Source organism: Heliangelus exortis, chromosome 21 (genome assembly GCF_036169615.1).
Source record: "Heliangelus exortis chromosome 21, bHelExo1.hap1, whole genome shotgun sequence".
NCBI classification, from domain to species: Eukaryota; Metazoa; Chordata; class Aves; order Apodiformes; family Trochilidae; genus Heliangelus; species Heliangelus exortis.
This window is the reverse complement of record NC_092442.1, coordinates 5412873-5430942: the sequence shown is the minus strand read 5'-3', so window position 1 is coordinate 5430942 and position 18070 is coordinate 5412873. Positions and strand designations below refer to the sequence as shown.

The following is an 18070-nucleotide window of genomic DNA, read 5'->3' as shown; positions in this document are numbered from 1 at the left end:
CTGGGTAGGAAACCCATCAGCAGGATCTGCCCCCTCCCCAGACACTTGCACAGCCAGAGGTTTGCATGCATGAAGTCACATTTAATTCAGTTCAGTGTGTTGTACAAAATACAACCATGGAGCTGCTCCCCTAAACCCCTCTGCTGCTGCCAGGCCAGTGAGCACAGCCTCACTGACACTGCTGCTGCCTCCCTGCCAAGCAGGGGGGGAGAAGGGGCTGTGGGGGCCACAAGGGGGTCTGGACCTGGGCACACTGCAGGGTTGGCACATCTCATCCTAGTGGGGTGCCAGGGATGGGAAAGGCCCCTTGCCTTCAGGGGCTGGTGAGGGTTGTCACAGCATGATGGGGAGGATGTCCCCAGGGAGCTGCTGTACCCAAATGTGGTATTCCTGCAGGTCACCTTGGCAGTGCCCTGTCCCTCATGGAGGGGGACTCCCTGTGTTGCCTCTGGCCACTCCACTAGCTGGAGATGGAGAAGGAGCTGACTTGGAAGCTTTGCTGGTACCTCTTCACCCAAGCTCTGCTTGCCTGGGCGCAGATCTCCTTCCCGTTCCTCACCCTGAATCTGGGGCAGAGAGGAGATGGGGTTAGCAGGGTGATGGCACAGGGACCCCTGTGCTGGTTTTCTGAGTGGCTCAGAGGCATAGGGGATCAAAATTAGACCCACCAGTGCAAGGCAGGGGGCCTGGAAGGGTCTAGAGGGGCTTTCCCCCCAGGACTGGGTTTAAAGTACTCACATTACAGCCCGGTGTGGGCACTCAGGGCTGGTGGGGTAGCAGGCGACGATGTTGGCTCTCTTGATCCTTCTCATCTGGAAGTTGAAGCAGCACTTGTCTGGCACAGCCGGGGCTCCTGGAGCGACAGCAAAAGTTTGGCTTAGCCTGGAGGCCCCCATTTCCCATCTTAGCCCTTCTTCTTCTTGGGGGGGGGGGGGGGGGAGGTGAGCCCCCTGCCCACCCATGCATGAATCAAACCCATCCCAAGGGCCGGGGGGGCTGTCCCCATAGTCCCCCAGCCTGCAGGACAGAGGGGATGGCAGTGCTCACTCTGAGCCCGGCTCCGGCAGCACAGCACAGCAAGGAGAAGGAGGAGGAGGAGGAGGAAGAGGCAGGCCACCCTGGCCACCTTGGCCATGCCAGGCTGCAGGAGGGCTGCACAGTGCACAGTGCTGGGGTTGGGGCCGTGGGGCTATTTTTATGGGGTAGCAGTGGGGCCGGTTCTCCCCAGGGCCAGTGGTTGCGTGAGCAGGGGGAGGTCCTGGTCCCCTGCCACGTCCCAAAGCACAGAGGGTGAGCAATACTGATTCCCTCCCAGGACAGCTCTGGAAAGGGAAAAACCTGCTCCCAGGCTGTGCTTTTGGCCGACAGTGAGCTTAGGATTTTTCCTAAATCCTCCAAAATTAGGGCTGGTGGTCAGGTGGCTCCCAAAGTTTGGCTTCTCACCCCAATCCCCTGGGCAGGCTGTGTGCCCCGTGACAGGAGTTCCAGGGTAAGCGAGAGTCTGGGCATCTCTCTTGGATGGGATCAGTGCTGGGCTCAGCACCCTGCAGGGGCCCCAGCAGCTGCACACTCTCCTGACAGCCCATGTCCTCCCCCTGCACTGCAAAGTTTTGCATTTCATCGTTTTGCATCCTGGCCCAGCAGATAAATGGCCAAATAACTGCACCTCCTAACAAAAGCCATGGGGAAATGGCTTCTCTGGGGTTGCACCGGGCACGTACACGGCTCTGTTGTAGTTTTGGGGGTGTCTGGAACTGGGAGAGTCTGGGCAGGTGGCTCCACTTCCCTTCCCCCCCCGGTCCCGAACAGCAGCTCATGTTCTTGGCCATGCTGATCTGGGAAAGGCAGAGACCAGTCTGGGGCTTCCTTAGTGGATTTTGACTGGCTGCAGCTGTCCAAAAAACTCTTTCTCCCCCCTTCCAGCCTCAGCAAACACTGGGGCACATTCCAGTTGCCGGCAGCTGGCGGATGGTGGGAAGCAGTGGGGAGATGCAGACATGTCCCTGCCAGCCCAGCTGTGCTCCTCACAGCTTCTCCACATCCCTGGACACAGAGGCCAGACGGCTCCTGGGAAAACCACAGCTTCCACAGGGATTGTCTCAGATGCTTCATCACCCTTCATGCTCAGAAGGGTGATGAAGCAGAGCTCTGCATCGCAGGGGCTGCCAAAGAGAGCATCCAGGGCAGGATGGGAACTGCTGGGCACAGCCCCCCTGGACAGGCCACTGGCCCCTGGTTGAGAGCTGCTTTTCCTGCCCTGATTGCAGATGCTTTATTGATGCTGCAGCGTTTCTCCTCATTTCAGCTGATCGATAACCCCGGGGGAGGAAGATCTAAGTGCAACGCCTGCAGGACAGGAATGCTGCTGCAGCTGGGGCAGCCAGAGTCATGAACGTGATCAAAGCAGCTTTGCCAGGTCAGGTCTGCTTCCTATAAACTATTTGTTTGATTTATTCTTCTCCCTTTTACAGCTCTGTCTAGGGTGGATCAGCTTTTCCATTACCTTGCTGGGGCTGATGGTGAGATAACCACTAAATGCACACCACGAGTGTGCCGTTTCCTTTTTTAAGGTCCTTGCCCAGCTCCAGCCACCAAGGACTTCCCCAGCTGCTTGCAGAGATGATTTTATATTGAGATGGGTCCTCCCTCGCTTGTCCCCAGGAAGTGGTGGCTCATAGTCCCCCCCTCCTCACCACCCACACCCTGCAGAGCCTGGCTGGCTCCTGCTCTGATGGAGGATGGGGCCATCTCTTCCTGTCAGAAGATGCAGATGTCTAGAACTGAAAAGGAATAGATCCTGATATCCTTGCCCAGTGGAGATTGCACCAGGAAAGTCAGGGCCAAGCCCCAATTTCAGATGTATTTATCAATTAGGTCACGTTTAATCAGTTAAACCTGCAGTGGTGGTGCCAGGCTGGGACCAGCCCATCTCATCCTTCCAGCCTGGGCACAGGGAAAGGCTGCCAGCAATGCTCCCTGGCTGCAGGAGCTGAGGACCCAGTGGAATGGAGGGCATCGTGTGGCTTTGATGGAGACCTCTGGAGGTTCAGAACCCTCTCTTCATTTTGGAGTCTGTGCCGTGCTCCCGGCTGGTGGTAATGCCAGGGCAGACCCTCTCTCCTGGCTGCTGATGCCAGGCAGTGGGATGTGGGAAGTCCTATATCCTGCTGGCCCCATAACTGGGAAAAACAGCCCCAAAGGGAAAGGTTTACGGCCCAAAGCAGTGGGGAGGGGCTCAGGGCCGAGCTGATCCCAAAGGTGAAAGTCTTTTCCTCTGGGATGAGGATTCCTCTCCACATCATCCTGGGGGAGGGACTTTGCCATACCCACGTTGTGTCATTCAGGGAGCTTGCGTTCCATCCCCTCTCAGCCGTCCCAGGCTGAACTCTCCTCCTTTCCCCTCTCCCTGCCGGGTGCTCCCTGACTCATTTACCGTGTCCTTTGGCCCCCGGCATCCTGGCTGCCTCCGCGCAGGGACCTGCCCTGGCTGAACCGGTGATTTCACACCAAACTCCTCTGCGGAGTGAGATTACCATCTCAGTGAGCTGCTTGAGCTGAGTGATCTCTTCCCCCCGTTCCCCAGCCTTGGCCTTTGAAAATCCAGGGTTTAAAACTAAAGAACTCCCTGCCTCCTTATGTGCACCCTTATTTCTGCAGGTTGAACCCATCCATATGACTTCCCAGCAACCCAAAAGGCAAGAAGCAGCATTTGATGGTGGGAAAAAACCCTCCAAAGATCAATAAAGATGCTCATAAAATCCTCCAGACCTGGGTCAAAAATAATCAAAAAGCTGTCACTAGGGACCTGCTGGACTCTGGATTTTCTCCAGGTACAAGACCCAAGGCTGGGCAGTGCCTGCAGAATGTGGGGAGGTGGTGACTGGCAATAGGGATCAGCATCACCAGGATGTGGGGGGCTCTGCTACACCACCCTAAATCCCCCCAAACCCTGGCCCTGGGTGGTTTTCCCCAGGCTGCAGCCATCAGCAGCCACAATCTGCAGTTGAGGCATCAGTGACTGTTGGTTTTCACACGTGTTTTTCTGAAACCACCTGCCCGGGGGAGGAAAAGACACCCTGGGAAAAGATGAATTCATTTTCTCCAGGACCAACTCCTTGTGCATCCTTCCCCTGGCAGCCTCTCCAAGCCAAGGGAGGGGGAATTCGTGCAGCAGCCCCGGCACAGCTGCCCTGTCCCCCTGGGGTGAGTAGTTTTTGGAAATTTAGATTACTTCAAATACTTTGGCAAACATTTCCCGGGTCGGCCGTGGGAAAGCTTTTCCTCCCTGCTGTTCTGATGAGTCTGATGCAAGGAGAATTAAAAGTCGGGAGCTTTGGATGTGGCACCAGCCTGGCTGATGGGCCTGGGCTGTGAGGGGTTGGGGTGAGGGCTGGATCACACTGGTCTGTGTCTCTTTTGGGGACTTGCCTCTAAGTTTTGGGACTCAGATGACGAGCCGGGTGAGGTGCCAGCCCATGGGGACCCATTGGTCCTGCTGGATGGCTGCCCTGGCTCTGCTGGGCTGGGCGAGGGCAGGATTTGGGGTGCACAGCAGGAGGGGAGGGGTTTCTACCTCCCTCCAAGCCTTGCCTGATGTTTTTCCTCCGTTTGGCACAAGATGTCAGTGCTGCCCAAGGAACGGCCGCCGGTGCCATCCCACCCCATGGCCTGGCTGGGTCATGGTGCTCCTTCTCCAGCCCCTTGGGAGATGCCTAGGGTGCTGCTGGGTGCTCCCGGAGCCCAGATGCTGTCCCCCCGCTGGCAGGGACCCACCGGGGCTTTTCCCAGCCAATGGAGATGCCCCAAGATCAGGGCTCAGGTCCTCCTTTGGGGATGTCACAAGGCCCTCAGGCAACCCCAGCACCATGGAAATCATCTTGGGACAAATATGGGAGCCAGGAGGAGGAAGGTGGAGAGGGATCAGACCCATCCTCATGTCTCATGACACCATCACCTCTGCCACTCTCTGCCCTCTCTGCTGTGCCAGTCTCTGCAGTGCCAGTCTATGCACAAGGGATGGAGAGCAGCTCTCCTGGGACCAGCATCCCTTGAGGAGAGATGAGCTGTTTGCTGTGAAAAAAATGTAGGGGAAAAAGAAGCTGGGAATGAAAAACTGAAACCTGCTGCCAGCCACAAGTGGAAAGGGAGGGGAAAAGCCCCCACAAAAGAATGTTGGCTTCTGGGACGTTTGGTGACCAGAAAAATAACACCTCAAAGACCTCACAGATGCCTAAAGACTGATAAAAAACTCAGAGCCAAAATGTTCTATGAATATTTAACTGCCATTAATATTTAATTAGCAGATAGAGAGAGATTAAGAGCAAAGGGATCCATCCTTCACGTGTGCTCCAGTCCCACTCCCTGGGTGAATGTGGGCTCATGGTGAGGGGCATAGAGCTGCCTGCAAGTTGGACTTGGCACAGAGATAAGGGCACAGAGACCATGAAGGAAAGGAAGGAACACCCCCAAAGGAAAGACTCTGCTTTCCTAGCCCCCTGCTAGGGATAGAGGGGGCATAAATCATGCCAGACCTGGGTGTTGCATCTCTGAACCAGCCATCCAACAAAAACAAATTTGCAAAAAAGTCTTGTCAGACATATAGGATGCTCCAAACAGAGCATCTTTGCCCCCAGGCACTGTGGTGCTCTGCAGAGCCAGGCTGCAGAAGCTGGCCCCGGATGGAGGACACTGGATGCATCTTGTCCCCCTGTCCCTGGTTCCTCCAGCCTTGAAATCCAACTCCTACCCTAGTCCTTGTGAAACCCTCTGCCTCTGGGCTGCAGCCAGTGGGTCAGAAAGGTGCCAGCCTGCCCCCCAAGCTGTCCCCTCCCCTCCCACCCCCCCATGCTGCTCGGCTGTGTGCTAATGCGTGTCTAAACCCTATGTGCCTGAGTGTCTAATCCACTATTAATCCCTGATGAATAATCCTTTTAGGTGACAGCAATGGCTGGGGGGGTGGCAGGAGGGGTTGAACGCTCCACATGCCACTGCAGTCCCCTCCTAGACAGTGTCACCCTGTCCCCTGCGTGGGGGGGCATCTCAGCATCCCTCCTGGAGCATGGGGAGAGCTCATCCCTGGGGCTGGAGGGAGGGACAGCTGCAGGGGGGGTCTCTTGCCACAACTCAGCCCTGGCTTTTGGGCCCCTCTCTCCCAGGCTTTGAGGTTACGTCCTACCCTGGGAGCTGCTTTAGCTGGCGGGGGACTGGAGAGGGCAGTAGAAGCCAGGCTGCCGTGGGTTTTCCGTGCCTGTCAGATCGGGGGGATGCGGGACAGAATCATTTACAGCGTTTGCAGCCCCCCAGAACGCCTCAAAAGCTCTTCCCAACCCCTTTCCTGACCAAACTATTTCTTGTGCAAGCGAAACACCTCGTGGATATAACCCTGAGGGTGTCTGGATCAGGGCTGGGGTTGGGAAGGTGCTGGGGATGCCCCGCACTGCTCCGTCCCGTCTCTCCACCCCTACAGCCCGTGCCAGCCGGCGAGCCCTGGTGCCATGGGGTCGTTCTGGTGACTTTACCCTCCCAGCCGGGTTACCTCGGTCCCTGAGCATCTCCCGAGCTGCTGGTGCTGCAAATTAGGGGCTGTTTGATGGCTGCTGGGGGCTGCTGGCAGCGTGCAGCCAGCAAAACTGCTCCGCCAGATGCTTTCCCACCAAGCCAAGGCAGAGGGTTATTTTCCCCTGCCTTGGATTATTTTAGGATGGATTTAAAGAAAAAGCCTCTTCCCTCCCCGGCTGCTGGAGCCCGGGCGAGCAGTAGGAAACAACCCACCGGGCTGGCAGCAGGCACGGGAGGTCCCCACGCTCCATCGGGCACCCAGAGAATAAAACCAACCTCCCAAAGCCCAGCCTGGTACCTTTCATCACCACCACAGCCAAATCCAGCCGGCTCGGGACCCGACACCCCCCCAGCCGCTCTGTCACCCCCGCGGCGGTCCCTGGCCCCGGGAGCACGGGGATTATGCCGGATCACTCGTGTATAAAATTGCTCCTCGTCCGGCGAGCAGCCCGTCGGCGGAGGAAGCCGCGTTGGGCTCTGCTCGCCGCCTCGGCACCGAGACCTGCCGGGCCCTGGGCTGCCGCGGCTGCAGTTTCCATATCTGGGCCATTCACCACTCGAGACTTTTAGCGCCCGGAGCAACGGCATGTACTGCTGATGAGTTCTTTCTGCTCCAGTAATTACAGTGAGGAATTTGTCAGAACGAGCTTTCTAAAACCTTCTTGTCTTGTTCTGATTTTACCTGGAGTGTAAAAAGTCATTAGTATGGTAAAATAGGAGGCTGTGCTAAGCCAGCAAGCCATCCAGATAACGCAGTTTACAGCCACTACACACTCAATATGCACACACACACACAAGAAAAAAAAAAAAAAAAAAAAGGAAAAATTAAAAAAAAAAAAAAATAAAAAAATCCAGACCTCCTGGCTTTCTGATTCACCCAGATGGAGTTTTTCCATTATTGAAATTAGCAGGATGAGAAGGCAAAGGGAGAAGGTGGTGGCAGGCCTGTGTGGGCATGGTGAGATGTGCTGGCTGCTGACACCTTGGCTGCATCCCCAGCACGGAGCTCCCTGGCCGGTGGTCCCCTCTGGGATGGGCCACCCCTGCTATTTGGGGTGATTTGGGCTTGACCCACAACCCCTCTTTCAGCAGCTTCTCCCCTGCCTGCAAAGGCAAGGCCAGTTTCACCAGGTACATGCATCATGCTTTGGAGAGGCTCCTGCCAGCCCCAAGCCACAGCCTATGATGGGGCTGTGCTGTCCCCATAAAAAAAAAAAGAGTAGAAAACTCACCCGGATGATGCCCCGGATCCCCCAGGGCTGCTGTGGACATCCCACTGCAAGGCATCGAGGTCAGGGTGGGGAAAACCCCTCCTGAGCTCATCATGGCCTGAAAATAGCATCCTTTGTGGTTTCAAAGCCTCCCAGCCCCTCTGGCCTCTGGTTTCAGGAATATTAGCAGATGTCAGGAAGAGTCTGGGGAACTCAGGCTTGAAATGAGCCAGGGAAAAAAAATGTAATAAATCATATCAATAGGAAAAAAAAAAAAAAAAAGGAGATAAGGTCAGGAGATGTTGCAAAGTGGGTGTCAGCACTGTCCCCACTATTTTCAGCCCCAGCCCACAGCCCTGGTTTGCCAGCAGCACTTGCAGGGTGCAGGGGATCATCAGCCCTGCTGAGGGGAGATGGATGGATGTGATTAGACCTGGGTCTTTTTTGTTGTTGTTGTTTTCAATCTTTCCAGCCAAAAAATGATAAAAATTTAGCAAAATATATTATGTGGTGAAGAGGATTTTGCTTACAGACCCCTCCACAATCTCCTTTTGGGGGATGATGCCTGGCTGGGTACCACATCCATCCCTGGTGCTGCTTAACTGTTCTGCCTGGAACCCAGCAGGAACTCCCATCCTCTGTGGCCTTTGGGGGGTTTTATTAACAGGAAGGATTTTTTTAAAAAAAGAGAAGTTTCTATCTTGGGCTTTAATGAAAGCATTTTGGTTTGGATTTAATTAAATTATAACATTTGGGGGCTGAAAGGAAACCCTTTGGTGGGGGCTGCTTGGATTTCAGGGTATTTCCAGCATCCTTGAAGGCTACTTCAAAGAAAAGAAGTGATTGCAAGGCAGAGCTTCTCTCTCTGCCAATGCAAAACCCAAAACTTCAGATTTCCTCCCTTCTTATTTACTTCTATCAGCAACTTGGCAATTTTCAGTCAATTTTGGAAATGTTTTTGGTGTCACCAGATCTGTCTTTTGATCCTAAGGAACAGGGGGAATGTTTCAGACCCAGTGTTATCTCCCAGAGACACAATGACTCCTGGCTGCCAAGCAGGTATTTTGGTGCTTAGATGAGTTTCAGGGGAATGATGTTTATAAGCCAGGCAGCAGATTAATCCCTTGCACAACAAAGCTTGGCTTCTGCTTTTCCCCTTTTCTTATTCCTCCCGGGGGATATTTTGGGGTTGAAAGACCCCTTCCCCCTTTTGTTGCAGGCTGGCTCTGCACACCTGAAGGGCCCTGGTGTGCAGTGCACAGCATCTCTGATTAATGTTAATTATTTCCTCTTATTAACAATGTGACACCCATATCTGTGTACCCCGGAAAGGCTGCCTGCTTCGTGCTCTGCTCCCAGGGTAAATGGTGGGGGAATAAGATTAGGAGCTGTGAGTGCACCATCTGAGAGCCTTAACCAGCAATTCCCAGCAATGGCGGGGAAATAATTCAATATTATTTATGTGATGCTGCTATGGGCTTGGATCACATCTCCCTGCAGCACAAGGAGCCCCCCAGGGCACAGCCACCCCATCTCCCTGTGATTTGGCTCCAGAAGACTGGGGAGATCAGTGGTGATGGGGAGGGGCTGAGGGGCTTCCCTTCCCTGGTGTCCCCAAGTGGAAATCCCCCCTGATTCCCAGTTGTCACCCTGCAGTGATGGTGGAGCCCTGGAGGTGGTTTGGAGTGTTCCAGTCTCTGCTTCCAGAGATGGGGAAGAGCAGCACTCATCTGGCTACTATTTTTATTTTGCTGGAAAAACAGCAGTTTTGGGGTTGGTGAAGGGAAACGAGACACTGGTTCAAGGTCAAGCTCTAGCAGCTTTGGCCAAAAAAATGGAAAAACAACCCTATGTGGGTGGTTCAGAGCATCCAATCTCACGGTCCCAGAGGGGGATTTTCTTTCACCTCTTTGCCCAAACCCAGAGCCAGAAGGTGTTCCCAGTCACAGAGAAGCGTGTGGCCAGGGACCTGCTGCCCTGTGCTTGCTGCTCTCCATGCTCCAGCTTGGCCCTTGCCTGATTTTTCAGCCCCTTTTTCCAGCCCCATCCGCAGCCTCTTGGCTGCTGCCCCTCTCTGCAGTGAGCGCTGCAGTTGAGTCCCTTAATAAAGGTACAAATATCGCCCGTTGAGCTCATAACCTAGGGTTTGGTCAAGGAGAAAGGGAATTCTATCATTTTTCAGTGTATTTGGCAGTGTCTGGTCAGGGCAGGATCCGAGAGCTGCCCCATCCCTTCCCTGTGCCACCCAAATGTGTGTCTGCTCCCTGGGGATGCGTCTTGTCACCCCCATGTCCCTCTTGGAGATGTTCCCATGGATTCCAAGAAAATATCAAATGGTTTTACTGTGCTAGGCCAGGATTTCTTAACCTCCCCATCCCCTGGCCAGACCCTGCAGCATCCCCGGGTGCAGGACCTGTGTTGGGAGGAGTTGAAGTGGCTGGAAAATGCTTTCAGCAACCTTCAGAGCCACTTTGCCTCCTCACATTGTTTCCAGTAACAAAGTTGGGTTATTACAAAAATCTATTTACCATCAAAAGCCCCAATCCATCCCCCCCTGAGGTATAATATTCCTCCTGGAGAGCTTTCCCTATTCTGCACACCAGTCTCTTATCTGACATTACCCACCTGGGCCTGGGTTTGAAATTTGGGAGGAGGTGGAGGTGTTGATTTCTAACCCACAGCATTTTGTTTTCAATGTGCTGGAGCTCTTGGATCCCACTGGGGTGAAAAGGACCCAAATGGAAGTGGGCAGGCAGGGAGACCTGGGTGACACTACAGGGATCAAAGGTGTGAGTTGGGAAACACCCCCCCCCAAAAAAAAATCAACCCACATTAAATCTGGAGGCTTTAATAGCAAAATTCTCTGTTGGCAGATGAAGTGCAGATCCCTGGCGTGTGCACCAGGGTGTAAGAGCTGTTGCAAAGAGCAGCAGCTTTTTTGGGGATCACTCTGCACCCCCTAAGATGGGCTGGCAGCAGAGCAATGAGAAAGGGAATTTTTTCCCCAAAAAAGTTGCTGGCAGTTTTAGAAAGGGAAGAGGAGAAATCTGCTTTGGGATGGATGGAAACTACTGCTTCTTCCCCCACCTCTCAGAATTGTGGTTAGATGGAGACGTGGGGGAATACAGAAAATAAGGAATAAGTAAATAAGGAGTTAAGGATAAGGAATAATGCATAAGGGAATAAGGAATAAGGCAATAATAAGTATGGAAATAAGGAATAAAAGCATAAGGCATGAGAATAAAGATCCATGGATGGGGACAGACCCTGCACAGCAAAGCATCCTCCTTGGAGCCACGTTTTGGGGCTGCTCATGCTGAAGCTGCTGCCAGAGCTGCCACTCACTTCCAGGCTGGGTAAGTGGGAGTCCGGGATGGAGACTTCAGTGACAAATTGCCTGCTTTTTAGTGGGATTAAAAATAGACAGCAGGCTCCTGGGATGGCACTAAGGCTCTGGCAGATCTGGCTGCTGGCCGGGCTGATAACACCGGCGCCGATGTCTGTTCTGGGGAGACAGCTCAGGAGACAGAGAGACCCCCAGTCCCGGGGCTGCAGAGCCCACCACGGGGGGGAGCATTGATCAAGGGCTGCTGTTAATTGCTATTAGAGATGTATGGCCTCGGGGGGCTGCTGGCCCAGCTCAGGCTGGGGGGGGGGGGGCTGTAGAAAGGAGGGGGGCTGGTGGGGATGCTCAGGTCCTTTCTGCTCTCCCTGGGCTCCTGTTGCTGATTTTGAGGTCCTTCTGCTTGTTTTGGGGTTCCTCAGCAGACCTGAGCTGTAACCCTTTGTGTCTCATAGGCACAAAACTTGGGTAGTTCAAGAGGGGGGTAATTACTGAAGATCACTGATGGTGCTCACACCCCAGCCACCCTGGCTTCACCCATGGGAATCACCCCACTGGGGAGCATCCCTTCCTCCCCCCATGCTGGGCCAGCCCTGGCACTCAGCACCTCCTTGGAGTCTGCATGGTCTCTCTGGCTTCTGGAGAGGGAACATAAATCTTTCAAGGCTGCAATTTTTTTTTTTTTATTATTATTTTTTTTCTGTTCTGGGTGAAGAAAATGGATTTTTTTTGCAGCTCTCTTCAATGTCACTGGTATGGAGAGATGGGAATGGCTGTTTGTGCATCACAGACCCCTCCCATCTCAGCCAAGCAGAAACCTGCTGCCTTCCTTTGCCTGGCTTTTGCATACTCTTATTTTTCTGGCTGCTTGGCTCTTTGGGGAGAGTTGTGTTGGATGATATGGAGAGGGATCTGTGGAGCTGGGGTGCTGTGGCATCCTATGGGCCAGTCTGCAGTCTTTGGGCACCCTTCAGAGGCTGAGCCCAGCTCTCCTGGGGGCTGAGATGTGAGCTGGAAGGATGCTGTGATGGCACAAATTAAATCACCTGCTCACAGAGCTGGGGATGGAGCAGAAATCCTGGGGGGAGAGGGCAGAGAGAAGCCTGCAAAGGGGGTTCAGCCCCTCGTGCTGTGTGCCCCATGATACAGGGGGACTTGGATACCAGGCTCTGGAGAGGATGGGGATGTGCTTTCCCATGGGAGAAACGTTAAAAATGTTTTAAAAAAAAATTAAACAGCCTGGTTGTCTCTCACAGGGGCCATGTTAGTCAGGGCAGGTGACAAAGGACACCCTCTGAGTTGGTGGCAAGGGCTCAGCCCTTTTGCCCACCTCTTGCAGAGCCCTCAAAGGCTCTCAGGGCAAAGCATAATCCCAGGATGGGGAAATGCAGCCCTTGCTCTGGAAACCCCTGGGCAAACTGGGGACCCTCACCCTTCGTGCCCAGCTCTGGGGGAGGAAGATGAGGCTGAGGAAGGATGAGATCATCTCTCAGACCCTCCCAAGAAGGCCCTAAAAGAACTGCAGCCATCAAGAAAAACATCTCCATGCCCAACCCAGTTAGCAAGGTTGATGTAAAGGACACATCATGGAAGACATTGGGGGCTTTCATTGAGATGTGACCACCTGTAGCCAAATACTGAATCATCTTTGGCCAGATACCATCAAGGTCAGGAGCGTTTTGTTCCAAAAACTGCTGAGCTCTGGTAGAAATTGTTTCTAGAAGCCTTTTGTCACAAAATTGTCATTTTTTCCCTGCCTGCTTCCGAGACAGCCCAGCAGCTATCCTGCTGGAAAGCCCTCCTCTCCTGACCATTCCCCATCCTTCCCTTCCATGTCTGGATTTTCCAGGGGCTTTATTTGATTTTAAACGGCTGCTGCATCTTGAGCAGAGAAATAATATTTAAGGAGGCTCTTTTGACCCCAGTGCTATTGTTATTCCAGGTTCCAGCGATGCACAGGTTCAAATATTTTTTTCCCTGACTCCTCCCAGCCTTGCCTGGCAGCTCCTTCCCATTGTATCCAGGATTGCCTGTGGACCCAGGGACTGAACACAGGTAATGGGGGATGCAGGCAAAGCCCTTTGCATAGGTTTCCTGGCAAGTTTTTGCATCCTGCAAATGCCCAGGTGCAAAATGAGGGATTTTTCCTGCTGGTTTTGGATATATTTCAGATGAGATCCAATTTCTGCTGCTGCTGGGGCTGCTCCTACTCACTCCCTGCCAGCTTGAACCCCTCCCAGCCACGATGCCAATCCTTCTGGTGCAGACAGCAGGTTGCTGTCAGCCTGAGAGCAAAACAAGGAGCTGAATCCAGCTCCTTCTCCTACCTTTGATTCCCTCTGCATTTACCCCCCTCCCCGTCTCCCACTCCCAGGCAGGATCTGCCTGCTCCATCCCCAGCCTGGGGCTGCTGAAAGGGGTCAATCCACTTTGTACAAAACCAGATGGGAAAATGGTTGCTGCTAAATGAGCTCCTGAAAAATTCATGGTCCAAAATGGACTTCCAGGGGGTTTTACCCCCCGACACCCAAGAGGATGGGAATGGCCCAAATCCCAGCTGGGAGCTATTAATGACAGGAAGGAAAGGGCTTTGCTGGGTCCTGCTCCAGATGGGATCCCGTATCCCGGGACACCTCAGCCATTACCTGAGTGGCCATTAGGCAGGGCTGGGGCTGACCCAGCTGAAGTCACAGCTGCTCCATCCTTATCCCATGGGACACAGCAGCCGGGCAGGCGCTGGGGATGGGCTCTGGGATTTAAGCCAGGCTCTGGTTTCTCCTCCTGAAGCTGGGGGGGGGAGGACAGGGGAGGTTTCCACCTGCTGGGGTGGGCAGGTGCCCCCAGCAGAACCCTGACAGCTGCTCAGGAGGCTCCAGAGGGAATTAGGGCTGTGTTGGATGACTCCTTGATTGCAATTAGCTGCCAGGACAGCCCCCTCGTCAGGCTGGCAGGGCCCCTGCCCCCTGTGTGCACTGGAGGGGGCTCGTCCAGGTCCTTCTTATCCTGACAGAGGGGACACCGTGGCCACGCAGGGGCTGTGGGAGGGCTCTGCTCTCTGGTCAGCTCATCATCAACCATTACACAGCCCTGAATCCTCCCTCCCCCCCCCACCATGGACCCTTATCTGATTAGGGACCAGGGGAGACCTAAAAGCCTCCAGAAAATCAAACTGCTGAGCCCAGCCAAGTAAGGGGGCAACTGGGAAACCAGAGCAAATGGGCTTTTCTCCTCTTAAGTGCTTTTCCCTGTCCGTCTTTCCATCTTAGCTAAAGACTCAGGGAAGGGGGAGGGAGATGGATGGGAAGATGAGTTGGGGTGGTGGGGTATCCCCTGGCAAGAGCACAGGGATGCTGATGGGGACCTGGGGACATGGCCCCCCTGTGAGGTCCCAGGCAGCACAGTATGGGGAGTAAGGCTAGAAAAGAAGAGAGTCTACACTTATTTTATGAATATATATATGTATAGGTGTAGGTGAGCACAGTGGGTGGGTGGTGGCACTCATGAGTGGGGACCCATTGCAGGCAGGGGCTTGTGAACACCCACCCTGTCTCCTCCCTGCCCTCCAGCCCACTCAGTGTCTACAAATAAGTGGTGGCAGCTTCCCAGCCATTTGGGGATGATGAAGGTTGCTCCTCACCCTCACCAGCCCCTGGCCATCCCTCCAGTCATCCCCAGGTCAGGATGCACCGTGTGCTTTGGGTTAAGACAAAACCTGTTGCCTTTGATTTCTTGCTGTCTGCTGATGCCTCTTGTCCGTGGAGTGCTTGCTGTTTGATTTATTCACTGCAAATTCTCTCCCTCTCCAAAATAAGGATGAAATAACACAGGCTGGTCCTCCTCTTGCCACCCCCTGCATCCAGCAGCACCCAGCACTGGGTGCTTGTGGCCACGAAGCTACTGGTGTTGGAGGAGCTGCCCTTGAAATGCAGTTTAATCCTCCCCTGAGTCTTAACTTTTGCTTGTTTGGGTTTTTAATTATTTTTTTTAAGGAGAAAACCCTCGAACCGACAACAAACAGCAAAGCAAGAAAAAGAAACATTATTGCTGGCCTCCCTGGCTGCCAAGATAAACGCCCCCTCCTAATGAGCTGCTGTAATGAGGTGCCTTGGATCCCTGGAGCTGGAGAAACCTGATGTTCATCACTTTTCTGTGAGGATGCTGGGATTCTGCTTTCATAAGGGCTGTTTTGCCACGCTGTGGATGCTCTCAGGTGCACACAGAGCCCAGCCTGGCACCTGGCTGCAGGGATTTAGACCCTGACCTGTGAGGGAAACTCAAGTTTTGGCTTTTTTTTTTTTAATTATTATTATTTTTAATTTTTTTTCCTCAGAAATACAGCAAAAAATGGAAATAGAGGCATTTCCACATGGGGTAACATTTTTTTTGAAAGGAAAAAAAGGAAAAAATTCACTGCTGGTCTGTGAAGATGTTCCCCTCTGAACTGCTGAGCCACCAGGGTTTCCTACTTCCAAGGACACCCCATTACCCCATTCCCCCGTGCTGAGCCCCAGCAACTTTGATAATGTTGACTTGTTATATCAGATAAAATATTAAAGGCCTATGATATAGCCTGAAATTAATATTTTAATGGAATGTAAAAGTCGAGGCAAAGACCAATCCAAACAGTAAAACTGAAATGAAACATTTTTATCTTGCAAGAAGGGAAGGACTTGGCACAACTGCTTTGATTCACCCTTCCGCTGCTTTTATAGGCTATTAAAATATTCATTTTAATATTATAAATATTGCATTCAATATCTAATGTGCTGTTACACTGTTTGGGACACCCGAAAGTCAAAACAATTTACTGGCCATGGTGGGGTGCAGCATCTTGGTGGGGAAATAGCTCAGCCTCTTTCCTGCTTCTCCCTTCTCTTTTCCTCTGTCAGCGTCACCCTGGGAGGAAGGAAACCCACGGGGTGGCCCTGGAAGTGTGATGGGGACAGTCCCCAAATGGGCAGTGACAAGGAGGAAGAGCAGGACGGAGCCATGGACCCACATAATGAGCCAGAAACTCCCTGAGGAAACCAGCTGGACAATTAATTACAATAAAAGGCTATTTTTTTTTTCTTAGAAATACTAATATAAAATTAATTTATGGCAATTATGGGATTTCTGTATTTTTGTCATTATCAGAGCTATATAAGGCAACGTGGATGATATTAATGTATTTCCAGTGCTGCTTTGAAGGGGAGGGATTTAATCCATATTTTTAATCACTTTCCAGGATCAGGCATTCAGCTCTGGCACAGAAGAAGCCATTGGGTGCAAGCCCTTCAGCTGCTTCTGGGCAAGGATCAGAATCCCCCACCTCTGTTAATCTTTATTGGAAAATAATGGGAAAAACAGGGTCTTGGGCTGAGAGTTTCACTCTCCTGAGGCATTTCCAGGGCTTTTTTTTTTTTTTTTTTTTTTTTTTTTTCCTGTAGCCCTTTCTGGCTTATGGGTGATTTATCTTTTTTGGAGGGTCCTTGAGGTCATGGTGTGAGAACTGTTCCCCTGGGTGCAAACACCCATCCCTGGCTCACCACCCCAAAAAGTGGGGTTTGGTGCTTCATTTCCCAACACCACTGCTGGTTCCTGCCTTTCCTAGCCCCATCCTTACCAGCAGAGCCAGAAAGGTTTGGATGTGCCTTAGGGGGCATCGTCCCTCTCAGTGCCTCAGTTTCCCCACGCAAAGGGGAAGGGGGGGGTCCTGCCTTGACCTCTGCAGGGGCTCCCACAGGGATCAGGGCTGGATTTGGGGATTAGCACCTCCTGGGCACCATTATCCCAGTGATTAGTGCAGCCCTGGGATTACAGGCAGGTGAGAGGCAGGCCAGAGGTGCTGGGGGTGCTTTCTGCCTGACCCCCATCACTCTTCCCTGGGGGTTTGATCCCACAGCAGGGATTTATCTGTAGGTCCTAAGGGCCTCCAGCCTGTAGGGTTTGCACCCCAAAATCCTTCCTCGTGCAGGGGCTGGAGGGGCTGTTGCAGCTGGGGAGGATGAAATGAAGCCAATGCCACCAGGGTGAGCAGGATGTGTGGTGGGAGGTCACTGGTGCCAGCTGGTGGCCCCAAACTGCCCCGAGGTGATGTGGGAAGCCAGACCCAGCCCTGCCTGGTGTTTTTTAAGGGAAATCCTTGGGAAATCCATCACCTTTGGTCTTCCCAGTTCATCGTACATCTAATAGAGCAGGAGATGCTCAGGTGAGTCCTGGAGAGGATGGACAAGACCCTGCACTGGTTTATGAACAAAATAAGAGGAAATAAATAACAGGAATTTAAAATAACAACTAAAATAATAGGACTTATCTCTGGTTTCTCCCCCATACAAGCAGCAACCCTGCCAGCACTCCAGCTTCAGTGCTTGCTCAGTAAAGAGAGATCACAGCCACCTGCACTTGCCCACCCCAGCCCCTCTGCCTGCCAAACCTGGAATCATAAATAAAGTCCAGCCGGGGTAAAAATACTTATTTCTGTAACAGCTGAAAAATATCCCAGTGGCAGTGCCAAGAACCTGCCAGAGGCACCGCAGGAAGGCAGGAGGGATGGCTCCCAAACACCCTGCTTTAAAAGCCTTCATCCATCAGCAGGAAAAGGCTCCAGTGATGGGGCAGGACACGGCGTGGTCTTCTCATTGTCTCCAAATCCCAGGGCCTGCTTTGGAGTGGGGAAACTGAGGCACCTTCTGGGCAGGTTGGGGAGGGCTGAACCATGACCTGGCCGCTGCTTTCCTATGCCTCTTTTCCATCCCTGGGGATGGGGGCCCGTGAGTCAGCCCTTCCCAAAGCTATCCAGAGATTGGTTTATAAATCACAGGATTTTTATGAAAACAAGTGGTGGTCACTGGGGTGGTGGCACGGGGCTGCTCACCGCAGCAGCCAGGCCTTTTTTGGTCACCAAAAATGATGCCCTGCCCTTCCCGTGGGGCTGTGGGTGGGGGGTTTTGGAGCAGACCCCCCCCTCCCTTCTCTT

At 53.0% G+C, this 18070-nt stretch overlaps 1 protein-coding gene and 1 long non-coding RNA gene across 3 annotated transcripts; one reads left to right on the top strand and one right to left on the bottom strand.

Moving 5' to 3' along the window:
* Positions 1-60: 60 nt before the first annotated feature.
* Positions 61-1186, bottom strand: LOC139806264 (C-C motif chemokine 13-like). Of its 2 annotated transcripts, none has more exons than XM_071765666.1 (3): positions 1048-1186; positions 739-853; positions 61-566 (listed from the first exon to the last, which is right to left on the bottom strand). In XM_071765666.1, exons 1-3 carry the CDS (start codon positions 1133-1135, stop codon positions 461-463), a joined length of 309 nt encoding a protein of 102 aa, XP_071621767.1. In that variant the 5' UTR covers positions 1136-1186; the 3' UTR covers positions 61-460. The 2 variants fall into 2 exon arrangements, with proteins under 2 accessions (XP_071621767.1, XP_071621768.1); XM_071765667.1 differs by having other exon boundaries at positions 959-1096.
* A 137-nt stretch (positions 1187-1323) lies between these two features.
* Positions 1324-3763, top strand: LOC139806266 (uncharacterized). The gene is made up of 2 exons (XR_011730200.1): positions 1324-2416; positions 3658-3763. It is a non-coding gene; the product is annotated as an uncharacterized lncRNA (long non-coding RNA).
* Positions 3764-18070: the final 14307 nt, after the last annotated feature.